Raw genomic sequence first — 20,189 nt, 5'->3', positions numbered from 1 at the left:
TGCAGTGATTCACCAGGAAATCACAGACAACACACAGTCACATGATTTGTTTTCTCTTCTGTGCTGGGGTCCACCAACCCAAGGGCTGTCCTGAGACTGACCAGTCATGAGGCATCACCTACAGTAACATCTGGGCTTATGAACATGCCACAGTGCCTGTAGAAATTTATCAGGTGCCACAATGCAGAGGGACAATGCAGCTTTCAGACCCGGAAAGCTGAGAGCCATGGTGGGGAAAGGTAGGTTGGACAAGTATTCCAATGAAGTAAGACGGGCCCCTTCCCATAGTTCTGCCTCTGCAACCCGCACCAGAAGGGCAACCTACAAGGGATGGCAACTTCCACTTGGGACGCCCTCGGAACCTGGACTGGAGTGGGTAAGAGGCTCCCAACGCGTGTCCCTCCAAATGCACCATAGTGGTGCCAGCCCAAGGTAGGGACAGCTGCCAGCCACCTCGCCTGGCCCCCAAACACTGCGAGGAGCGCCCCTGACCCCGACTTTCCCGACCCAGGCCACCACTGAGGGCAGAGAGCGGCACCAGTCACTGGGTAAGGCTGGGAGGAGGGTGTGTGGGGCCCAGGGTGCCAGTAAGCAGGGAAGCGAGCGGCTGAGAACTTGTCCTGGAGAGGCAGGCAGATGCAGGAGGCAGGACCGTAGGTGCTCTGATGCAGCAGGAGTCTGAGTTAGGAGGTCACTGCTGCACATCGACTTTGAGTAGGTTACCTGAAGAAGGTGTACCTTTCTCTATTCCTGCTGTGTTGGCTAAGCCAGGAGGCCCACAGAGGAGCCCCAAATGTTTTCACTTCCCCAGTCTGCTTTCTACCCACGGGGAGAGTTCGACATTCAGTGCTTCTTTGTTTACTTGCATGCTTTCACTCTCTAATTCGTATCCCTGAAAGGTAAACCTTTCCTCCTTCCTCTCTGTATCAACCCTCTTCTCAGCCACTGTGATGGAACCATCCTCTCTCCGTCCCCTCCTGCCGCTCTGTGATCTGTTGTCCAGAGAGGAGAGTTTCAGATGCCATTTCATTTGGGAAATGTGACTTTTAGCTTGTTGACCATGCCCCCGGTTCTCAGCCTTGGCTGCATGTTGGAATCACACAGGAAGCTTTAAATACCACCGATGACTGGCTGTGACCCCAGAAGTGCTGATGTGACTGGTCTGGGGTGCAGCTTGAGTATCGGAAGTTTTTAAAGCTCTCTGGGTGATTCCAGTGTCTGGGTCCAGACAGAGGTTAGATTTCTTTTTTTTCTTTTTTAATATAAATTTATTTATTTATTTTTGGCTGCATTGGGTCTTCATTGCTATGCACGGGCTTTCTCTAGTTGCGGCGAGCAGGGGCTACTCTTCGTTGCGGTACGTGGGCTTCTCATAGAAGCCACTCATTGCGGTGGTTTCTCTTGTTGGGGAGCACGGGCTCTAGGCGCGCAGGCTTCAGTAGTTGTGGCACATGGGCTCAGTAGTTGTGGCTCACGGGCTCTAGAGTGCAGGCTTAGTAGTTGTGGCGCACGGGCTTAGCTACTCCACGGCATGTGGGATCTTCCCAGACCAGGGATCGAACCCATGTCCCCTGCATTGGCAGGCGGATTCTTAACCACTGCACCACCAGGGAAGTCCCAAGGTTAAATTTCTTATTCACTTTGCAGAGATAATGGGTTCAGTGTCAGACCTACCTGGGGGTGCAGGAATCACATCTGGAACCCAGTCCCCTGCATCTGCATGCATTAAAAAGAGGTAAATTTAGGAAATCTAAGTTAAATTTTATAAAGACAAGTGGTGGCTTTCTAGTGTGGGCAAGTCCCAAACAGGCAGGCTTCGTCTTACACAAGCAAGAACAGGGCATGTTTAGACTCTGGAGAAGCAGTTCCAGACCTGAGAGAGGCTGCAAGGAACAGGACCAGAAAATTGTGTGGCCCTGGAGTGTGTGTTCAGAAGAGAGCGTGGCTCTTAGCGTTCTCTGCCAGCCCGGCTGAAGGGACATTCATCTGTCTGGTCACCTGGCCCTGCTCTGTGCACACCTTCCACCCGAGATGCTGAAAGACCAGAAAGAACCTGCCGCAGGAGGAGAGGTACCTGAGCAGATGACGCCAGCATCCTCATGGTGACCACAATTGTGGTCTACCAGCCAGAGCTGGGGCACTGGCCAGGGAGGTTCTCGCTTCCCGAACACTGAATGTTGTCCAGGAGGATGTCTCCAGAGCCCAGGCTGAAGTGGGCCGTTCCAGGGGCAGCGATGGCCCTTCCATACCCCAGCTGTCGGCACACGACCTTAGCTTCATTCAGGTCCCATAGGTGGTCACACACGGTGCCCCAGGCCCCTCATGGAGGATCTCCAGGCGTCCTGAGCACTGTCCAGAACCACCCACCAGCCGCAGCTCCGGTCCATCTTCTAAACAAAGCAGGATTTTATTTATTTATTTATTTATTTTTTCCGGTACGCGGGCCTCTCACTGCTGTGGCCTCTCCCGTTGCGGAGCACAGGCTCCGGACGCGCAGGCTCAGCGGCCATTGCTCACAGGCTCAGCCGCTCCGCGGCATGTGGGATCCTCCCAGAACGGGGTGTGAACCCGTGTCCCCTGCATCGGCAGGCGGACTCCCAACCACTGCGCCACCAGGGAAGCCCAGGATTTTATTTTTGAGTGTAGGGAGTTTTAAGTAAGAAGGATTTCTAGCTCCTGTATTTGTGGCTAAGGGAAATAAATGCAAGAATGAAGCCTTAAGGCTGTCTTGATTCCGTAATACGTTGGGCTGAAGGGCTTAAGAGTGAGACAGAGGCGGGTTTGGATCCCAGCTCTACTTCTCCCTAGTTGTGTAACCTTTGACAAGTTATTTCATCTCCCTGGGCCCCAGTTTCCTCATTTGTAAAATGGGGCTTCTAGCAGCATGTATCTCAGAGGTGACAAGCCAACAAGAGTGTGACTATAAGGCACAGTGCTTAGCCCCAGCACACCTTGGGTTCTGCAGATCTTGCAAAGCTGGGTTCCTGGGGAAATGGGTTCCCAGCTGCTTCTTTGGACATGTCTTGGATAAGTGCTTGGATAAGTGTAGATTTAGTCCCCTGAAGGCACTTGGTCACAAGGGTGTCTAGGACTTCATAAAGCCCAAAGGGAATGGCTTTTTCTGGACTGACAGGCTGTGTCCAGCTGGAGTCACCTGTGGTCTCCTGGAGACGCCCTAGGGACAGTCTTCCCTTACTGTGTCCATAGGCTCTGCCACCCTGGCCTTCTTTCAGTTTCTCTAATATGTCCAACTCTTTCCTCCCTGGGAGCAGCCCTTGCATTGCTATTCTCTCTGCCTAGAATGCCCCTTCATGGGCACTCATCACATATAACCTCCTCAGCAAGGCCACCATCCCCATTCAATCCACAATAGCACCTCCTCCACCCCAGGCACTGTCTTCTATCCCATCTGGCTCTGTATTCCCAGCCTTATCACTACCCCCCAAATCATCTTATTTATTTACTTGTTTCTTATGTCTTGATCCTTCCCCACTCACCCAAATCCATGCTACTGTAAACTCCACGAGGGAAGGACATTGTACTGTTTACTGTGTCCCCAGCACTTATAACTGGGCCTGACACAGAGTAGGACCTTAGTGAAGATTATTGGATGAGAAAATGATGATCTTGAGTCAATGAATGGTCTGGATTTCAAATGCTGGACCTTATTTAGCCTCCCCAGGGCAAGATCTCAAGCATGCTTTTGAAGGTAAAATATATAAGGAATTCCCTTACTCAGAAACAAACACCCCCCAGCTTCAAAATATACCCAGGGAGTTTCCACCCAAATTCCTAATGACCTGAGTTACTGGGGCCCCACAATCGGCAGGTAAGTATGCTTTCTGGGTGCAAACTGGACCTGGTCCTGGAATGACAGGCTATAGCGTCCATCCATTAAGGAGTCCCCAAGCCTCTTATTTGGGTGAGTCTAGGGTCCAATGCAGGCAAGGTGTAGAGTGAACCAGCTGGTGGAGGGAAGAGAATTCTTGCAAGTTTGACTTTTACATTTCAGCACCCTGGACAGTTCCCAGGCAGCCGGCAGTGCCGGATGCAGCTGTGGAGAGGAGCCGCCTGCCCATTCAACATACAGGCTGCACGTCACTGCCTTATTTCATCGCTCATGAGCCCTCTTAATGGAAAAATCTAGCAGCGATGCAGCAGGGCTTATGTGTGTGTGTGTGTGTGCTTTTAAAACTGAATCCCAGGCCTCTGCTAAGAGGGGAATCCCTTAAATTAGAAAACCGTTCTGTCTTTTCAGGGCCAAAAACCTGCTTGAAGCTTCCTACCTGACTCTCTTTCGCCCTGCGGAATTGCATTGAAAAGAGCATAAAAGCCACTGTTGGTGATCAAAGAATCACTTCAGAACACCACAGTCCTGATGTCAGAGGAGGAGAAAAACATCACAGCTACTGAGGCACAGAAATTGCCCATGGACAGCAGGCAATCCTGGGGCCGTCAAAGATTTCAAGTGAGTCATATGGGCATCCAAGGATGTCTTCCAGCCTGGGGGAATCACAGCGGAGGGTTAGCGGCAGGTTAGGGCATCCTAGATCTTAAAGTTTGAAAAGTATGACAATCACAGGATTAAATAGTTGGATTATACTTTAAATTGCATATTAATATATAAAATATCAATTAACTTTTTCAGATGCCTTATTAACAGAACTCTTATTATCTTTGTCTGAGTAATGTGTGAGGCTTATGGTTACAACTTAGTAATAGAAATTTAAAAATCATAACGGTTTTGGCCAATCACAACTTACACAGAACATTAGGAAATGCGAATATACACTGCAGATAAAATCTGAACAGTAAAATCATCCCAGTGATCAGCATGTAACCAACATCACAGCCTGATTTTCCTACCTCTGTATTTCACAACATTTTCCATACCCAAATTCTTGGGGAGAAAAAACTTGATTTTAAAATAAAAATAGGGACTTCCCTGGTGGTCCAGTGGTTAAGACTGTGTGCTCCCAATGCAGGGGGCCCAGGTTCCATCCCTGGTCAGGGCACTAGATCCCGCATGCCGCAACTAAGAGCCCGCATGCTGCAAGGAAGATCCTGCGTGCCACAACTAAGACCCGGCGCAGCCATAATAAATAAATAAATAGATATTAAAAAAATAAAATTAAAATAATGTCAGCATGTAGAAGAGTATTTGCACTTTGGTAATTATCCAAAAGGATGTGTATGAGAGCTGATTTTGAAGAAATGGATAACTGATAACATGACAGGCTTTAGAGGTTTGGGTTCAAGGCTCTCACTTCATTGTGGGCTGTGTCCTTAGGGTTTTAGTCAACAAAGGTAACGTGTTTCTAGGATATCATTTGTCACAGGGCATGTTGGACTCCGTGGACCGAGCAACAATTCAGTGCACGATAAAGGGGGATTTTCATAGCATTTCACAGTATTGTTGTGTTTGTAGCATGATGTGTGTCACAGACAACAAGAAGAAGGGCTTTGTACAGACTCTGCTTACAGAACCATATGCTGGTGAAGAGCTAGGCCATTTACATCCAACAGAACTAGAAGGTTGGCCTTGGGCCAGTTAGTTAACCTCTCTGAGCCTCAGCTTCTTTGTCTCTAATTGGGATGAGAAGGACATCTATCGTAGGGCTAAAGTGATGCTGGAACATGACAAAGCATACACAATACATAGTACAGAATCTGAGCACACTAAAAAAAGTCAGCTATTACTTTATGTCCTGAAGGTTAAAAAATGGCAATGACTTAGGAAATTCTATCCTTTTTATATCAGAGATGAGGCAATGACTCTACCATCCCCTTTCACTCTGTGGCAACATTTAGAGGATGTGGGGCTCAAGGCTGGAGTAGCCAGCTAATGTATGTGTATGGAAAGCCTCTTAATTTTTAAGCTTGTTTAAAATGTAAAGAAAAAGAAAGTCTAAGAGAATAAATATTGGTACCCAGTGTATAGTGAGGACAAAGCTGATAAGGATATTTTTAGAAAAAAATCAAAAGAAAAACCATCATAGGAATGTTAAGTCAAATATGTTAATAAACCACTTATTGAATTTTTCAAGCTACAAGTATCTCATTGGATAGCACTACAAAAGCAACTCCAGCTTCAAACTGGAAAGAATTTGGCATTCTTCTGGTTTTGCCCCTAAATGTTTCCCACTAAAAGAAACATCTTTATTATGATTTCACAAGGCCATACTCTTATTTAGGTGGACTCTTCCCTTTAAAAGTTGTTTTCTTACTTCAAAGTTGGAATCATGAGTTCTATGCGGAATTTTTTATCCACGTGGATCTCCCAAACACACTGGACGTCTGTTGGGTAGTCTCCTGGATGCAGCGGACTGGAAAATGAGCCAGAGACACTAGAAATGACCCCTCCACAAGAGTTACTTCCTCCTGAAATGACAGGATAAAGGACGCCAGGATGTGCCTCCATGGCACCACTAACGACTGCCTCACAGCCGTCGGATGGATCTTTAGCCTAAATGTCTCCTGGGAAGGAGAGTCCAAACAATCTAATTCTTATGGGTCAAAAAGTATTAATGCATGAGAGCTCCCTGCCTTTCTCCCTCCCTCTATCATCTGATGAAGAAAATATTATCTTTGTCCTGTCTGTTTACTCTCTCCTCCCTCTTTCTAAAGTGGAAGGGTTCTCGCTTGCTGGGAGAGAGGCAGAGCAGATCGACATGAGGGTTTGGGAAAGAGAGACAGAGACTGAGGCTGGACATGCCTGGGGAAGGGGTGAGTCTGACGAGGTTTGGGTCTGAGGAATCTGAGATGGAGGGAATGGGGGTGGGATGGACTGTTTTGGGAGGTTATGACTGGGACCTCCCTTTCACTACTTTTTCATCACTTTTTCTGGGTAGATTGTGTTTTCTTCAACTCAGTATCTACTGCAACTGGAACTTACAGGTTTTGGATTTATAAGAATTAAACAAGGGGCTTTCCTGGTGGCGCAGTGGTTAAGAATCTGCCTGCCAGGGCTTCCCTGGTGGCGCAGTGGTTGAGAATCTGCCTGCTAATGCAGGGGACATGGGTTCGAGCCCTGGTCTGGGAGGATCCCATATGCCACGGAGCAACTAGGCCCGTGAGCCACAACTACTGAGCCTGCGTGTCTGGAGCCTGTGCTCCTCAACAAGAGAGGCTGCTGTACTGAGAGACCCACGCACCGCGATGAAAAGTGGCCCCGCTTGCCACAACTAGAGAAAGCCCTCGCACAGAAACGAAGACCCAACACAGCAAAAATAAATAAATTAATTAATAAACTCCTACCCCCAACATCTAAAAAAAAAAAAAACTATAAAAAAAAAAAAAAGAATCTGCCTGCCAATGCAGGGGACACGGGTTCGAGCCCTGGTCCAGGAAGATCCTACATGCCGTGGAGCAACTAAGCCCGTGCGCCACAACTACTGAGCCTACGCTCTAGAGCCTGCAAGCCACAACTACTGAGCCCACGTGCCACAACTACTGAAGCCTGTGCGCCTAGAGCCCATGCTCCGCAACAAGAGAAGCCACCGCAATGAGAAGCCCGTGCACTGCAACAAAGAGTAGCTCCCACTTGCCGCAACTAGAGAAAGCCCACGCGCAGCAACGAAGACCCAATGCAGCCAAAAATAAATAAATAAATAAATTTTATAAAAAGAAAAAAGAATTATACAAGTAAAATCTAATTCTTCCATACTAGTTGTCATGTTAATATCAATTGATACACACACACAAACGTACATATGTAAAGCAGCATGCCACACAAAAAAGTAGAAAACTTAGAATTGTCAAATTATTTTAGAGGAAGTTTGAAAACATAATGTTTTATTGACCTTGTGGCCAAATTATGAAGATGCTTAACTTTCTTCTTTCTGTTCTCCCCTGCCCACCTCCTCCTGGAATTGCACAGATTCCTGGCCTTTCCCACGATGGATGGTGGGAAGTGGTGACGGCCACAGAGCGCTAGTGTTGACTGAGCTTGTAGGTTACAATAACTGGGCCTCATCACGCTGATGCTGAAACCCCGGGGAGCTGGCAGGGGGTGATGAGCTGGTGCCCGTCATGGGTGTCCGCTGCTGGACGGTGCCCAGAGGCAGCAGGCTGAGAACGGCCAGACGGACCGAGCCACATTCTCTTCAAGTCCCTTGTCACCCTCCTGCCTACTCTGACCTGGGCAAATCCACACGCCCCCTTCCCAGCCTGAAAGTCAGCATTTACAATTTTATACAAAACTTATTGTTCCCCTTCATTATATATGGATGTCGGCATTTATTCTGCTACTTCTATCCAGTTATTTTCATTAAAAACATGCTTCTCAGCAGACTCACAGATATAGGGAACAAAGTAGTGGTTACCAGTGGGGAGAGAGAAGTGGGGAGGGGCAATATACAGGTAGGGGAGTAAGAGGTACAAACTGTTACGTATAAAATAAGCTACACAGTGTGGGGAATATAGCCAATATTTCATAATAACTATAAATGGAGTATAACCTTTAAAAATTGTAAATCACTCTATCATATACCTGTAACATATAATACTGTGCATCAACTAAACTTCAACAAAAGTTTTTTAAAAAATCATAAAACAACAAGTCAGCATTTACAGGCATTAGAAGTACTAATGCCACGCCCCTCGGCAAGGCTGCAGTGAGGACAGAGACGCTTCTCCGATTGAGTCCCGGCTGCCCTGCCTCCTTGTGGAAGGGGCTGCAACAGGATGGGCTTGAGCAGCAAGGAAGCAGCCCCTCAGCCACGCCACACCAGCCTCTCTGTGCCTTTTCCTGAGCACACCGCCTGGCATCTCCTATGATGGTTCTCTTGGCATGGAGTTATTACCATGTCAATTTAAAACAAGCGGCTACCTGTTACACGATCCTGAGAAGCTGTGGAAAGACCCAGAAGGAAAAAAAAAAAGATACTGATGACCTCCAGGGGAAAATAGTCTCATCTACTAGGTTAACAAAATGTAAAGGGTCTCCTTAGAAATGTCCGTGTACTTAGTGCAAACCGAGAAAAGTCTGAAGGTGCTGAGAGAATTCCTGTGGTAGGTTAAAGAAGGCCACAGATTCTCGGACATGCCTCTCATCGCGAGGTGGGTCCCCTCCCTTGAACCTGGGTGGGCTCTCTGACAGTCTGACCAGCAGAGTATGGCAGAAGCGATGCTGTGCCTTAAGACACTGGCAACTTCCACTTCTGTCTCTGGGAACCGTGGCTTGCTCGTGGCACCCTGAGCCACCCCGTAAGAGGTCTGATTACCTGGAGAGACCTTGGGAATGTGAAGAGGCCCTGAGACTGCCTGGAAAGGAAGAGGGCCCCTGGCTGAGCCCTCCAGGGCTCCACCAGGACCCCAGGCATTGGAGTGCAGCTGTCCTGGACTCTCCAAACCAGCCACTAGGTGACCCTGCTCAGTGCTATGTGGAGTGGAAGACTCTCCCAGCCAAGCCCTGCCCCACAAAACCGTGACAGACAAGTAAGTGGTTGGTTTTTTTGTTTGTTTGTTTGTTTGTTTTTTGCAGTACGCGGGCTTCTCACTGTTTTGGCCTCTCCGGTTGCGGAGCACAGGCTCCGGATGCACAGGCTCAGCGGCCATGGCTCACGGGCCCAGCCACTCTGGGGCATGTGGGATCTTCCCGGACGGGGGCACGAACCCGTGTCCCCTGCATCGGCAGGTGGACTCTCAACCACTGCGCCACCAGGGAAGCCCTGTATGCATACTTTTTAAAAAGCCTGTTTCTGTTTTCCACTTCTCTCCAAATGTCACATTGTTTATATGCCACCTCGAAAGATGCAATGAGTGACGTGCATATGAAAAGACCCATTTAAAATATTTCCATCATCTTGAGTCACAGAGACAAAGAACAAGAGTCCTGCCAGAAGAGATGTGAGCGATGTTTGCATTGAGAGGAGCTGAAGGCGCATTCTACCTTCCTTGTCTGATGTCTGAGACCTGCTGGACCCTCACCCTCACCTTAAGCCAAGAACAGTTCTCGTATGTTTCCTGTTGTAACAAAGAATCTGCACTTTCCAAGTCTGAGCGCCAGTGCTGTAGACGGGCACCACTTTCCATGTTCAAAATGATCCTGACACATCCCCACCCAGATAAATCCCGGAGTAACACAGGATTAGCAAATTCTGACATAGAGACAGCGCAGAGCTCTTCCTTCACAGTTCTTCCTTCATCTGGTTCCAACTTGTTCCACAGGACCCTGGGTCTACCCAAATTCTGTCTCTTTAGGTTCCTGGCATAAAGTTACATACTGGATACAAAGGTGAGATTGCTCCTTCCCCAAGTCAGGCTGGGAACTGGGAAGTTCAACTGTGAAGTCCCCCTGGGGGGTAGAGCACTGGCCCCAGGGACTCTTCTGGAGGGACAGGGCAGAGAGGAGCTGAGTGGCCAGACCTGGCGTCTCCAGCTGAGACTGTCTGGTGCTGGGGTCCGACAGCGGTGAGTGCTCCAGAGAGACCCCTGAGCAGATGCAAGACTCTGGGATTCCAGGATGATGAAACCCCCGTGGGACAACGGCAAATTTTACTTCCTTCCTCCTGTTGGCAAATCTCATTCCTACTTTTGTTCCACTGCAGAAGGGAGAGGCCCGTGTGAGAGATCAACTCTCCCCTGCAGCCGGGCAGAGACCGCTCGCCAACACTGACTCACCCCACTCAGCAAATGCCCTCAACCTGCTTCTCTTCACCCATCTCCTCTACTGCTCCAGGCCCGCTGCAGTTTGTAGAGTCTATTCCAGGCCAAAAATTAATAGAAAGCCCGGGAGGTGGATAAACTTGCATAGCCTTTCCCCAAATTCTCATGCACCTTATCTCTGAACACCCATAGTTTGCCCCATGGGAAGTTTCTCTGAGCCCCTGGCTGTTAAGAATCTTCCCAGTATTGCCAGAATACCACCTTTCTTGCACGAGTTATAATGTGCATTATTACATTCTACACTGACCTTCTGTATACCTGTGTCACCCCATTTTGTGAGATCTTCTGCAAAAGAGAGACCCTGTCCTGTCTTTTTCCTCTGTTTCCTCAACATCTAGCAGAGTTGAGCTCATGGCGTGCTTGAGTGGAGGCATGCGTGCACACATGAACATATGTATGCATGTGTGTGTACCAAAGAAAGCATACCCAGAGAAAAATGTTCTCCCTACAGAGTGTTACATTCAAGCAGACATTTAAGTAGACTAAGTACCCTGCTTTGATACCCCTGTAACATGCATCTATAACGGGCAGCTTTTGCCAGTAATGTCAATACTTGCAAAATGTGCAGAGCAGACATTTAATGGTTAGTCCACTGTCTAGGGGGCTTCTGTGCATAAGAGAAGAAAAAGTGAAAAGTTTGTCCACCTACCAGTCAAATGCCAGTCTCTTTCCATCACTATATCCCGACCCTAAATGTGCCAGGTCTTTGCCTCTGTATTTGGTGGCTCCTCCTTGCCCTGGGGACTCAGCTCTGCCACTAGATCACAAGGAGTGACAGGCAGGAAGGAGCGTTCCAGATACAGGAAGCTGTCCATCCCCTGGTCTCCTGCTTTGTCTGGTTGCAGTGGGACCAGCAGAATCATGGTCTGGTTTGCCTGGCACCATCTGCACGCCAGGCTAATACAGGAAGTTGTTATTTAAAGATAAGGGAAACCACAATTAACACCCTCCCTCCATAATCTGATAGAGTCTTGGAACTGCTGAGTTGTTTCTGCATTAGCCTACGGAAAGGTAAGATGATCTTCAGCCTGATTCTCCAAGTGAGTTCAGGCATTATCCCAGCTACAAGCCTAGGCAGGTACTTCCGGCTTCATGGGAAGAGGGCAGGTTTCCTGAGCACGGATTTAGCAGTGCCTCTAGTGGTGACAGAGGGACAACAAAAAAACCCAACTCATCCTACAGCAGAAAGCCAAGGAGGCGAGGGTAATTTGAAGCTAAGAAGGGGTCATTTTAAAAAGAAAACACTTGGGCTTCCCTGGTGGCGCAGTGGTTGAGAGTCCGCCTGCCGATGCAGTGGACACGGATTCGTGCCCCGGTCCGGGAAGATCCCACATGCCGCGGAGCGGCTGGGCCCGAGAGCCATGGCCGCTGAGCCTGTGCGTCGCAACGGGAGAGGCCACAGCAGTGAGAGGCCCATGTACCGCAAAAAAAAAAAAGAAAAAAGAAAACACTTGAACGCAAATCTGTCGAGATAGAAAGTTGACTAGTGGTTGCCAGGGGATTAACTATAAGTGACCATGAGAGATCTTTTCGGGGAGATATTCCAAAACTGAATTGTGAATTATACAATTCAGCAAATTTATTAAAACTCATTGAATTGCATGTCTAAAACAGGCAAATTTTATGGTAGGTAAAGTATATCCTATGGCCCAGGGCTTCTTGGTCACTTACAGTGCTATCTTAGCTATTTTTTTTTTCATTCCACAAATATTTATTGAGTGCCTTCTATGTGTCACAGACCATGCTGGGACTGTGAAAGTAGCAATAAATAAGATTTTAAAAGTTCCTGGTCTCTTGGAGCTTACATTCTAATGGGAGGAGTGAGATAGTAATAAAGATAACTACAGATCGCTATAAGACAGTAATTCTTAACCCACATGGTAGGACCACCTGGAGGGCATCCAAACATCCCAATGTCCAGGCCACACCCTATCAGACTCTCTTGGGTAGGATCTTAATAGCAAGACAGGCAGCCAAAGGAGAATTCTCAAAGCCTCCTTTCAGACTGAGAAGGTGGTGTTGCACGGTGGTCTGCGTTAATCGGTGAGGGAAGGGCTAGGGAAGACCCTCCTTCTTGTGCCCTGGTGTCTGTTACCTCAACTCACCTCCGTGGGACAGATTCCACTGGGGAGGGGGAGTCCTCCTTGGTGGGCCTGAAATTCTGGTGGGAAAAAATAAAAAACACATGCAGGCAGGAATATCGTCATCCTGGCCTAGATTCTGAGGTCTGATTAGATCACCGTTTTGGGACTTGACCTTCCCCAGATAATAATCTGTTCCCCCTCAGTCAGAAAAAAAGAATTAGAGACCCTGCTTCTGACACCTCCATGTGACCAAGCATTCCCCAGAGGTCTAAATGGAAACAGGCCTCGCCTTATCCATAGGTTCCACTGTTCTGGGTGGACCTCCCAAAGAGGCTCCAAAAGTGGACCTGTTTATTCGTAAGTAACTATTTGTAACAACTCTGCTTGAGCCAGCATCTTCTCAATCCTTATGCCAAGAGGAAGCAGACAGGAAGCTGGAAACTGGATTGATTTTTTAATTGTAATTTTATTGGAGTATAATTGATTTACAATGTTGTGTTAGTTTCAGGTGTACAGCAAAGTGGTCCAGTTATACATATACATACAATTGTTCTTTTTTAGATTCTTTTCTCATATATGTTATCCCAGAATATTGAGTAGAGCTCCCTGTGCTGTACAGTAGGTCCTTGGTGGTTATCTATCTATAGATAGATATATAGATACAGATATCGATATCTATATCTATATATACCTATATATAGATATATATCTATAGATATATAGATAGATCTATCTATATAGTAGTGTGTGTATGTTCATCCCAAGCTCCTGATTTATCCCTCTCCCTCTTGCTCCTGCTTTGGTAAACATAAGTTTGTTTTCAATATCTGTAAGTCTGGGAAACTGGATGTTAGAAACAGGTTGGTGCACAGCAGGTGAATCCTGACCACAAGTCCTCTGGGCTGACTCCATGGGGGTCCGTGTGGAGGCTGTGTGTCATCTGATTCCTCACGGGGCCAACCAGCTGCCTTTCGCACTTTTCTGTGTGTGGGATTCACCTGGGGAGCTTGTTGAATTGCAGATTGTGACTCAGTTGATCTGGGACAAGGCCTGAAATGCTTCATTTCTAACCTGCTCCCAGGTTATACCACTGCTGCTGGCCCCCTGGCCACACTTGGAGTAGCACCTCGTGCTGAGGAGTCCCACACACTGAGTTGCAACTTTGTTCCTCTTGGACCAGCAGCATTGGCCTCCCCTGGGAAGTTGTTAGAGGTGCAGATCTTTAGGTTCCACCCCAAGTCTACCGAATCTCTGCATTTTAATAAGATCTCCCCGGAGGGTTATATGCACATTCATATTGGAGAAGCACTGACCTAGAAGACCTGTCCAGGAGGCTGGTCTGCCCAGAGCCAACGGCTTTGTAATGGGAACTATGATTTTAAGGCACACAGCTGCTCATATAAAGTCTGGATATAATGCAATGTTAGAAAGGAGCACCATTCTCGTAACCAAGGGGGCTATCTCCATAGGGAATCTTAGCCCAGGAGTAGGGGGATGGCTGGTGGGGCTTTGCAGAGCCACCTTGCAGTGAGCGGCAAGATCCACCAGAGGGAGCCAGAGCCTAGGACGTGACTGAAGGGACAGACAGGGCAAGGGGGGAGGAGAAGCCCGGACTTCTTGTGTACGACTTGCACACACACGCAACACACACATGTACACATACTCCTTGATAGCCATTATAATAATAAATTGGAAAATGTACTTAAAGAAAAAGAGGTAGAAAGTGAACATTAAAGTTAATAAGATGAGGGTAGGAAGTTAAGAAAGTTCAAAAGAAAAACGTTTTTAGAGAATAATATAAGAGAACTCATAAATATATATGCAATATAATATAGTAGAGTATCATTCCTACCTAGGATAGGAAATGATTTCTTAAACAAGTCATGAAAAGCACTAACCATCAAGGAAAAGACTCATAAATTGGAGTGTAGCTGGCATAAAAGTAAGAAAGGAGAGAGGCCAGTCTAGAATAGGAGCAGATATTTGCAACATAGGTTACTGGCAAAGGGCTTATATCAAGAATATGTAAAGAAGTTGTACATATCAATAAGAAAAAAAATATTAGAAAAAATAGACGAAAGACTTGTTGAATAGACATTTCACTAAGGGTAATCTCAACGGGCAATAGAAAAAGTGTTCAACCTCATTTGTAATCAGAAAGCGCAAATTAAAGCCACAGTGAGATATCGCAAGACACCCATTAGTGTTGGCAAGAGGGAATTCTCATACTTTACTGGTGGAATGGTGAATTGTAGGGACACTTTGGAATAGAGCTGAGAATTCTCTAGGAAATCAAAGCTACACGTATCCTAGGGCTCAGCAATTCCACTCTTAGGTATGCACCTGACAGAATAAGTGCAAGGAAACATGACAAGAATGTGCCCCAAATTTTAAAAAAAACAGCCTAAATGTAAACAACAGAAGACTGATTAATAAATGAGTCTTCTCTTTGAAGAGAAGGTGGCTTCTCTTTGTTGCAGAGCACAGGCTGTAGTTGCTCGGGCTTCAGTAGTTATGGCACGTGGGCTCAGTAGTTTTGGCTCACGGGCTCTAGAGTGCAGGCTCAGTAGTTGTGGTGCACAGGCCTAGTTGCTCCACAGCGTGTGGGATTTTCCCAGACCAGGGCTCGAACCCGTGTCCCCTGCATTGGCAGGCGGATTCTTAACCACTGTACCACCAGGGAAATCCTATTCTGTGAAGGTGTTTTTGGACGAGATTAACATTTAAATCAGCATACTTTGAGTAAAGCAGATTGGCCATTGCTCCATAATGATGGTGGGCCTCATCCAATCAGGCCTGAAGAGAACAAAGACTTATGTCCCCTGAACAAGAGGAAATTCTGCCAGTGGACTTGAATTTCCACATGGGCTCTCCCTGGGTCTCCAGCCTGCTGGACCACCCTGCAGATTTTGGATATTCCAGCCCACACTCACGTATGTTAATTCCTTAAAATAAATTTCTCTCTGTCTCCAGATCCCACCCCAAACCTATCATTGCCATGGTGACATCACTTCTGGGCAGAGTGGCAGGGTGCCCTTTCTCACTCTCCTTTTCCCTGATGCCTGGAGGAGCTGAGTCCTGACAGTGCCACCCTTTTCTACCTGGACCTGCTGGGACAAGGCCATAGCTTCTCCATCTCAGTACCTGGAGGTAACCAGGCTGCTGGTACATGGCCAGCCCTAGAATATCCCCCATCAGCCCACAGTCCACTGCTGATGTCTCTGTGAATTTCCTTCTAGTCTTTTTTCCTCCTGCATATTTGTATATTGACAGCATCCGGATCATACTCTATATATAAAGTTTTGTATTCTGTCTTTTTAAAATATCACATTACATCATGAGCATATTATTGGAAATTTGACAAAGACTTGATTTTTTGATAGGCCCAAAATATTCTATCATGTATCATTCATTGGTTGTTCCACAAATATTTGTTGAGTGCTTGCAATGTGCCAGGTGTTGTGTGGCTTGTGCAAGCAGTTGACTGTAGGACAAATGCGTGAGTCAATGAATACAGGGCAGGAGGCTCAGAGGCACTTGTTGCTATTTCCAGGTTCACAGCTGTTCCAGGTAACTGAACTTGCCCAGGTAAGAGGAGCACCAATGTATTTTGGGTGGCTGGCATCGGTACGAGCACTGGACCGAGCTCTAAATATCCCCATTTGGGGATGTTTCCTGGTAGAAGCAAAGGAAAGCTTTAGGACCAGTACTTGTCAGAGACAACTTCTTCCATAAGCTGCTTCTTTACTTTTTAAACTTATGTTTTCAATAGGTAATATGCTTACATTGTTCTAATATTCAAGACGAAATAATAATGTACACAGTGAAAAGGCTCATTCCCACCTCTTCCTCATCTGCCAGGTACCCACCTCTGGTAACCATTTTAATCATTTTTTTGGTATGTATTATTCTAGAGTTTCTTTATGCAAATACAAGTTTCCTTTCCAACACAAAAAAGTCATCTACAATTTATATACTTTTGCACCTTGCTTTTTGCACGAACAATATTTCTCAGCGATATTTCCAAATAACTAAAGATCTTTTTATTACTTCTATAGTCCTATTACTCCTATATAGTATTCCATTATATGGTCAACCATAACTCTCTAGCCAGTCACCTGTTAATGGACATTTGAGTTTCCCATTAGGTTTGTCGTCTCACACAAGGCTGCACTGACAAACTTGTGTATATTTTATTTTATACATGTAATTGCTGGGTCAAAGGGTAAACACACTTGTAACTTTTGGTATATATTGCCTAATTACTTTCTACAGGATTGTGCCAATATACATTCCCAGCAGCAACACTCTTGACCCCACTTTTGGGCAGGAACCCAAGATGATTGCTTATTAGGTCAACAGGCTGAACATCTGCTCTATACTAGATCCCATGATAAACAGCCCCAGTGCAAAGAACAAGATGCTATTGGCACCTGCTTTTGAGCAGAGGGAGAGACAGACATATTTATTGGACAAGCAAGTCAATACGTGACAAAGCACTATAGCATGATACAGGAAGTGCTGTGAGAATGTGGGCCAAGGGATAATTTATTCTGCAAGGAAATCTTCAGAGGAAGCAATAGTTAAGCTGGGCCCTGAAAGATAAGCAAGTTGTCTAGGGGGAGAGAGGTATTTGAGACAGCGGGGAGCATGTCTAGAAGCTGATTCCAAGAACCATAGATAGAGTTCATGGATGGAGCATGAGGAACTAAGATTGGAGCTAAGCTTGGAGAGGCAAGCCAACACCAGGGAGAGACTTCAGCTGATGAGCCTTCATCCTGAAAGAACTGAGCAGTCTTTATGGGCACATAAGTGGCAGTGACGTGGTCAGATCATCTCCCAGCCACACTCTCTGCCCACTCTATTCCTCTAGACTCCAACGCGCCAGGAGCATGGTAGTGTGCATCCATTTCACCCCAAGGGGTCATTTGTTGCCTAAACTCAGACCTCACAATAGCTCCGCGTAGGCCAGTTATGATGCAAGAAGTTTGTGACTGTCCCTTGGGTTCCCATTAAAACTGTCTTACAAAGAAACTCCAGGCACTGACACCTCCCATCTTAGCCTATTGCCAGAGTATGATCAGAGAATGGGAGAATGGCTGTCAGAAGACTGGAAAACAGAGGGCTAGAGATTCAAGGGCCCAAGAAAGGATGACTACAGAGGGGAAGTCAAATAAGCATGGAACACCAGTCCAGGTATTCAATATAAGCGATTCCTTTCAGGATAAAGACTCCCTGTGCTGCCAGGGGGATCCATGTTCTGCTTCACCGTTGGGGTGAGTATGACCTGTGCTTCTGGTCTATTCCTTCCCACCCATGTCAGAACCAGGCCAAGTGGAGGAGCCCACTCTAAGGCTGTAGAAACCCTGGTCACAGTGACCCTACCCTGACTAACGTAGAATCACCCTTTGGAGATTTCCCATTCCAAAGGGGAAACTAGGAGGACCCTTTCCGAGTTCTAATACACCTCTCTGCCTTCCAGGATATGGACCAAATTCTGCAAATCAGACCCACGCGTTGCCCTCGGAAAATACTCCCCCTTGGAAAAAGAGATCCTAGTAAGTGCTGTGAAATTTATACACAGGGAAGCCCCATGGAAGCCAGGCAGTTAGGCTAGGGGAGCCAGAGGTTCAGAAACCACCAGCAATAGAGAGGTAAGTCTCCCAAACAGCAGACTGGAGTTGGCCACTACTTGGCCGTTGTGAGCTAGTGGCCTCCACACCTGCATAGCGAAAGCAAAATACTCTCTAATTTCGAAGTCCCAAGTAGGAATATAACTACAAGTGATAACAAGTCACGGAAGCTGCCTTTTCTCAAGCCCTTATCTTGCACTAGTTGCTTTCATGTATATCTTATGGAGACCTCACAGGGGCCTGTAAGATCAATAAAATTCTTTCAAATTCATAGTAGGTAAGAAGGAGAGTCAGGAGTTGAACCCAGGCTCGTCTAACCCCAAAGATCTGTGCTCTTTCTCACTACCCAGGGGCTCGGGCACCCTCAGCGGTGGAGGGTGAAGGTGCCACTAGGTAGTTGTTCCTGTGGGTCCCCCCTACTCCTGTCCCGTTGAGATTTTAACCATCCCTTTCCCGTTGTCAGCGTCTAGGTGGTGTTCACACCATAGCATCCAGGAGGTTTCTGACTTATAAGCAAGAAGAAGAACGGAAAATGCTCAAGGAACTACAGGTGCTGTCTTCAGACTATAAAAGGGCGGTGGAATATAGGAAGCAACTCACCCCTCCTTGTGCCACCTGTGGACCCCTAGAAAAAATATGGACGGCGAAGGTGATGGTGCCCCCAGAGGAGTTCAAAATGCCGCAGCGGGAGAGGCTGAACGTCAGCAAGCACATAGAACGAATGCAGCTCGCTCGAGCCCTGAGGAATAAGCAGCCTTTACCCTACATTGAAAGATTTAGGAGCTCTTTGCTTCTGTCTGGAGGGGGCCTGGGCCTCCCGGGAAGGGACAAAACTGGGGAAGGCAAGGATGACCGAGACGCCGATCCCTGCGACTATGCCCATCAAGAGAAGAGAGATGAGGCAGAGAGCAAAACCACGAAAAGACAGGAAATAAAAATGAACGTAATTTTCAAGTCAGAAGAACCAAAAAAATGTGTGACGTACCATCCAAATGATCTCAAACCATTCCTCCCTCCAAAAAAAGCAGAAAGATCCATTGCTGGCTTAACGAACAGAAATCTTTTGCACCTGGCCGAATTCCCTGGAGACCTAATGCTGCTGAGTCAGGATTTTATATCACGGGGAATCCACCCCAGTGACGTGTCAAAGGCCAGCTGTCTGGAAGAAGGCAGCGCCTGGAAAGAGTACATGCACACAGCTGCTTCCCACCATTATTAAAGGTTTATTTATTCCCCATGGAAACCGAGTGCCCTGGTCCTTATTACTCCTGCAGCTCTGCCCCAGGTGGCTTCCCTCTTTCTCTTTTTTTCTTTCTTTTCTTTTCTTAGCTTTAAAAAAATTTTATTTAAAAAGTTTTAAATTTTATTTATTTATTTTTAATGTTTTTAAAATTTATTTATTTTATTTACTTATTTTTGGCTGGGTTGGGTCTTCGTTGCTGTGCACAGGCTTTCTGCATTTGCAGCGAGTGGGGGCTACTCTTCTTTGAGGTGCGCAGGCTTCTCATTGCAGTGGCTTCTCTTGTTGCTGAGCACGGGCTCTAGGCGCTTGGGCTTCTGTAGTTGTGGCACGTGGGCTCAGTAATTGTGCCTTGTGGGCTCTAGAGTGCAGGCTCAGTAGTTGTGGTGCACGGGCTTAGTTGTTCCACGGCATGTGGAATCTTCCCGGACCAGGGCTCGAACCCATGTCCCCTGCACTGGCAGGCGGATTCTTAACCACTGCGCCACCAGGGAAGCCCCCAGATTTTTATTTTATGTTGGAGTAGAGTTGATTAACAATGTGTTAGTTTCAGGTGTACAGCAG

The 20,189-nt window shown here is 46.9% G+C and overlaps 1 protein-coding gene across 4 annotated transcripts; it reads left to right on the top strand.

Moving 5' to 3' along the window:
• Positions 1-19,628, top strand: CUNH10orf120 (chromosome unknown C10orf120 homolog). Of its 4 annotated transcripts, none has more exons than XM_027112839.1 (5): positions 1-239; positions 4,259-4,468; positions 17,976-18,028; positions 18,235-18,310; positions 18,849-19,628. In XM_027112839.1, the coding sequence occupies exons 2-5, from the start codon at positions 4,379-4,381 to the stop codon at positions 19,602-19,604; spliced, it is 975 nt and encodes a 324-aa protein (XP_026968640.1). In that variant the 5' UTR covers positions 1-239; positions 4,259-4,378; the 3' UTR covers positions 19,605-19,628. The 4 variants fall into 4 exon arrangements, with proteins under 4 accessions (XP_026968640.1, XP_026968639.1, XP_026968638.1 ...); XM_027112838.1 differs by lacking the exon at positions 1-239 and adding an exon at positions 281-376; XM_027112837.1 differs by lacking the exons at positions 1-239; positions 4,259-4,468 and adding an exon at positions 15,415-16,340.
• Positions 19,629-20,189: the final 561 nt, after the last annotated feature.

This window comes from Aethalodelphis obliquidens, unplaced genomic scaffold (assembly GCF_003676395.1).
Source record: "Aethalodelphis obliquidens isolate GAN/ISIS:26980383/991018 unplaced genomic scaffold, ASM367639v1 scaffold11, whole genome shotgun sequence".
NCBI classification, from domain to species: domain Eukaryota; kingdom Metazoa; phylum Chordata; class Mammalia; order Artiodactyla; family Delphinidae; genus Aethalodelphis; species Aethalodelphis obliquidens.
The sequence above is the reverse complement of the archived record's forward strand: the minus strand, read 5'-3'. Positions and strand labels throughout refer to the sequence as shown.

What these genes read in the sequence shown, in the direction of transcription:
- CUNH10orf120 (XM_027112836.1), top strand. Translation starts at nt 17,829, where the DNA reads ATGATCAGAGAATGGGAGAATGGCTGTCAGAAGACTGGAAAACAGAGG. An exon ending in TGTTCTGCTTCACCGTTGGG is followed by an intron (nt 18,029 to 18,234) that starts GTGAGTATGACC and finishes TCTGCCTTCCAG; the next exon opens with GATATGGACCAAATTCTGCA. An exon ending in CCTTGGAAAAAGAGATCCTA is followed by an intron (nt 18,311 to 18,848) that starts GTAAGTGCTGTG and finishes TCCCGTTGTCAG; the next exon opens with CGTCTAGGTGGTGTTCACAC.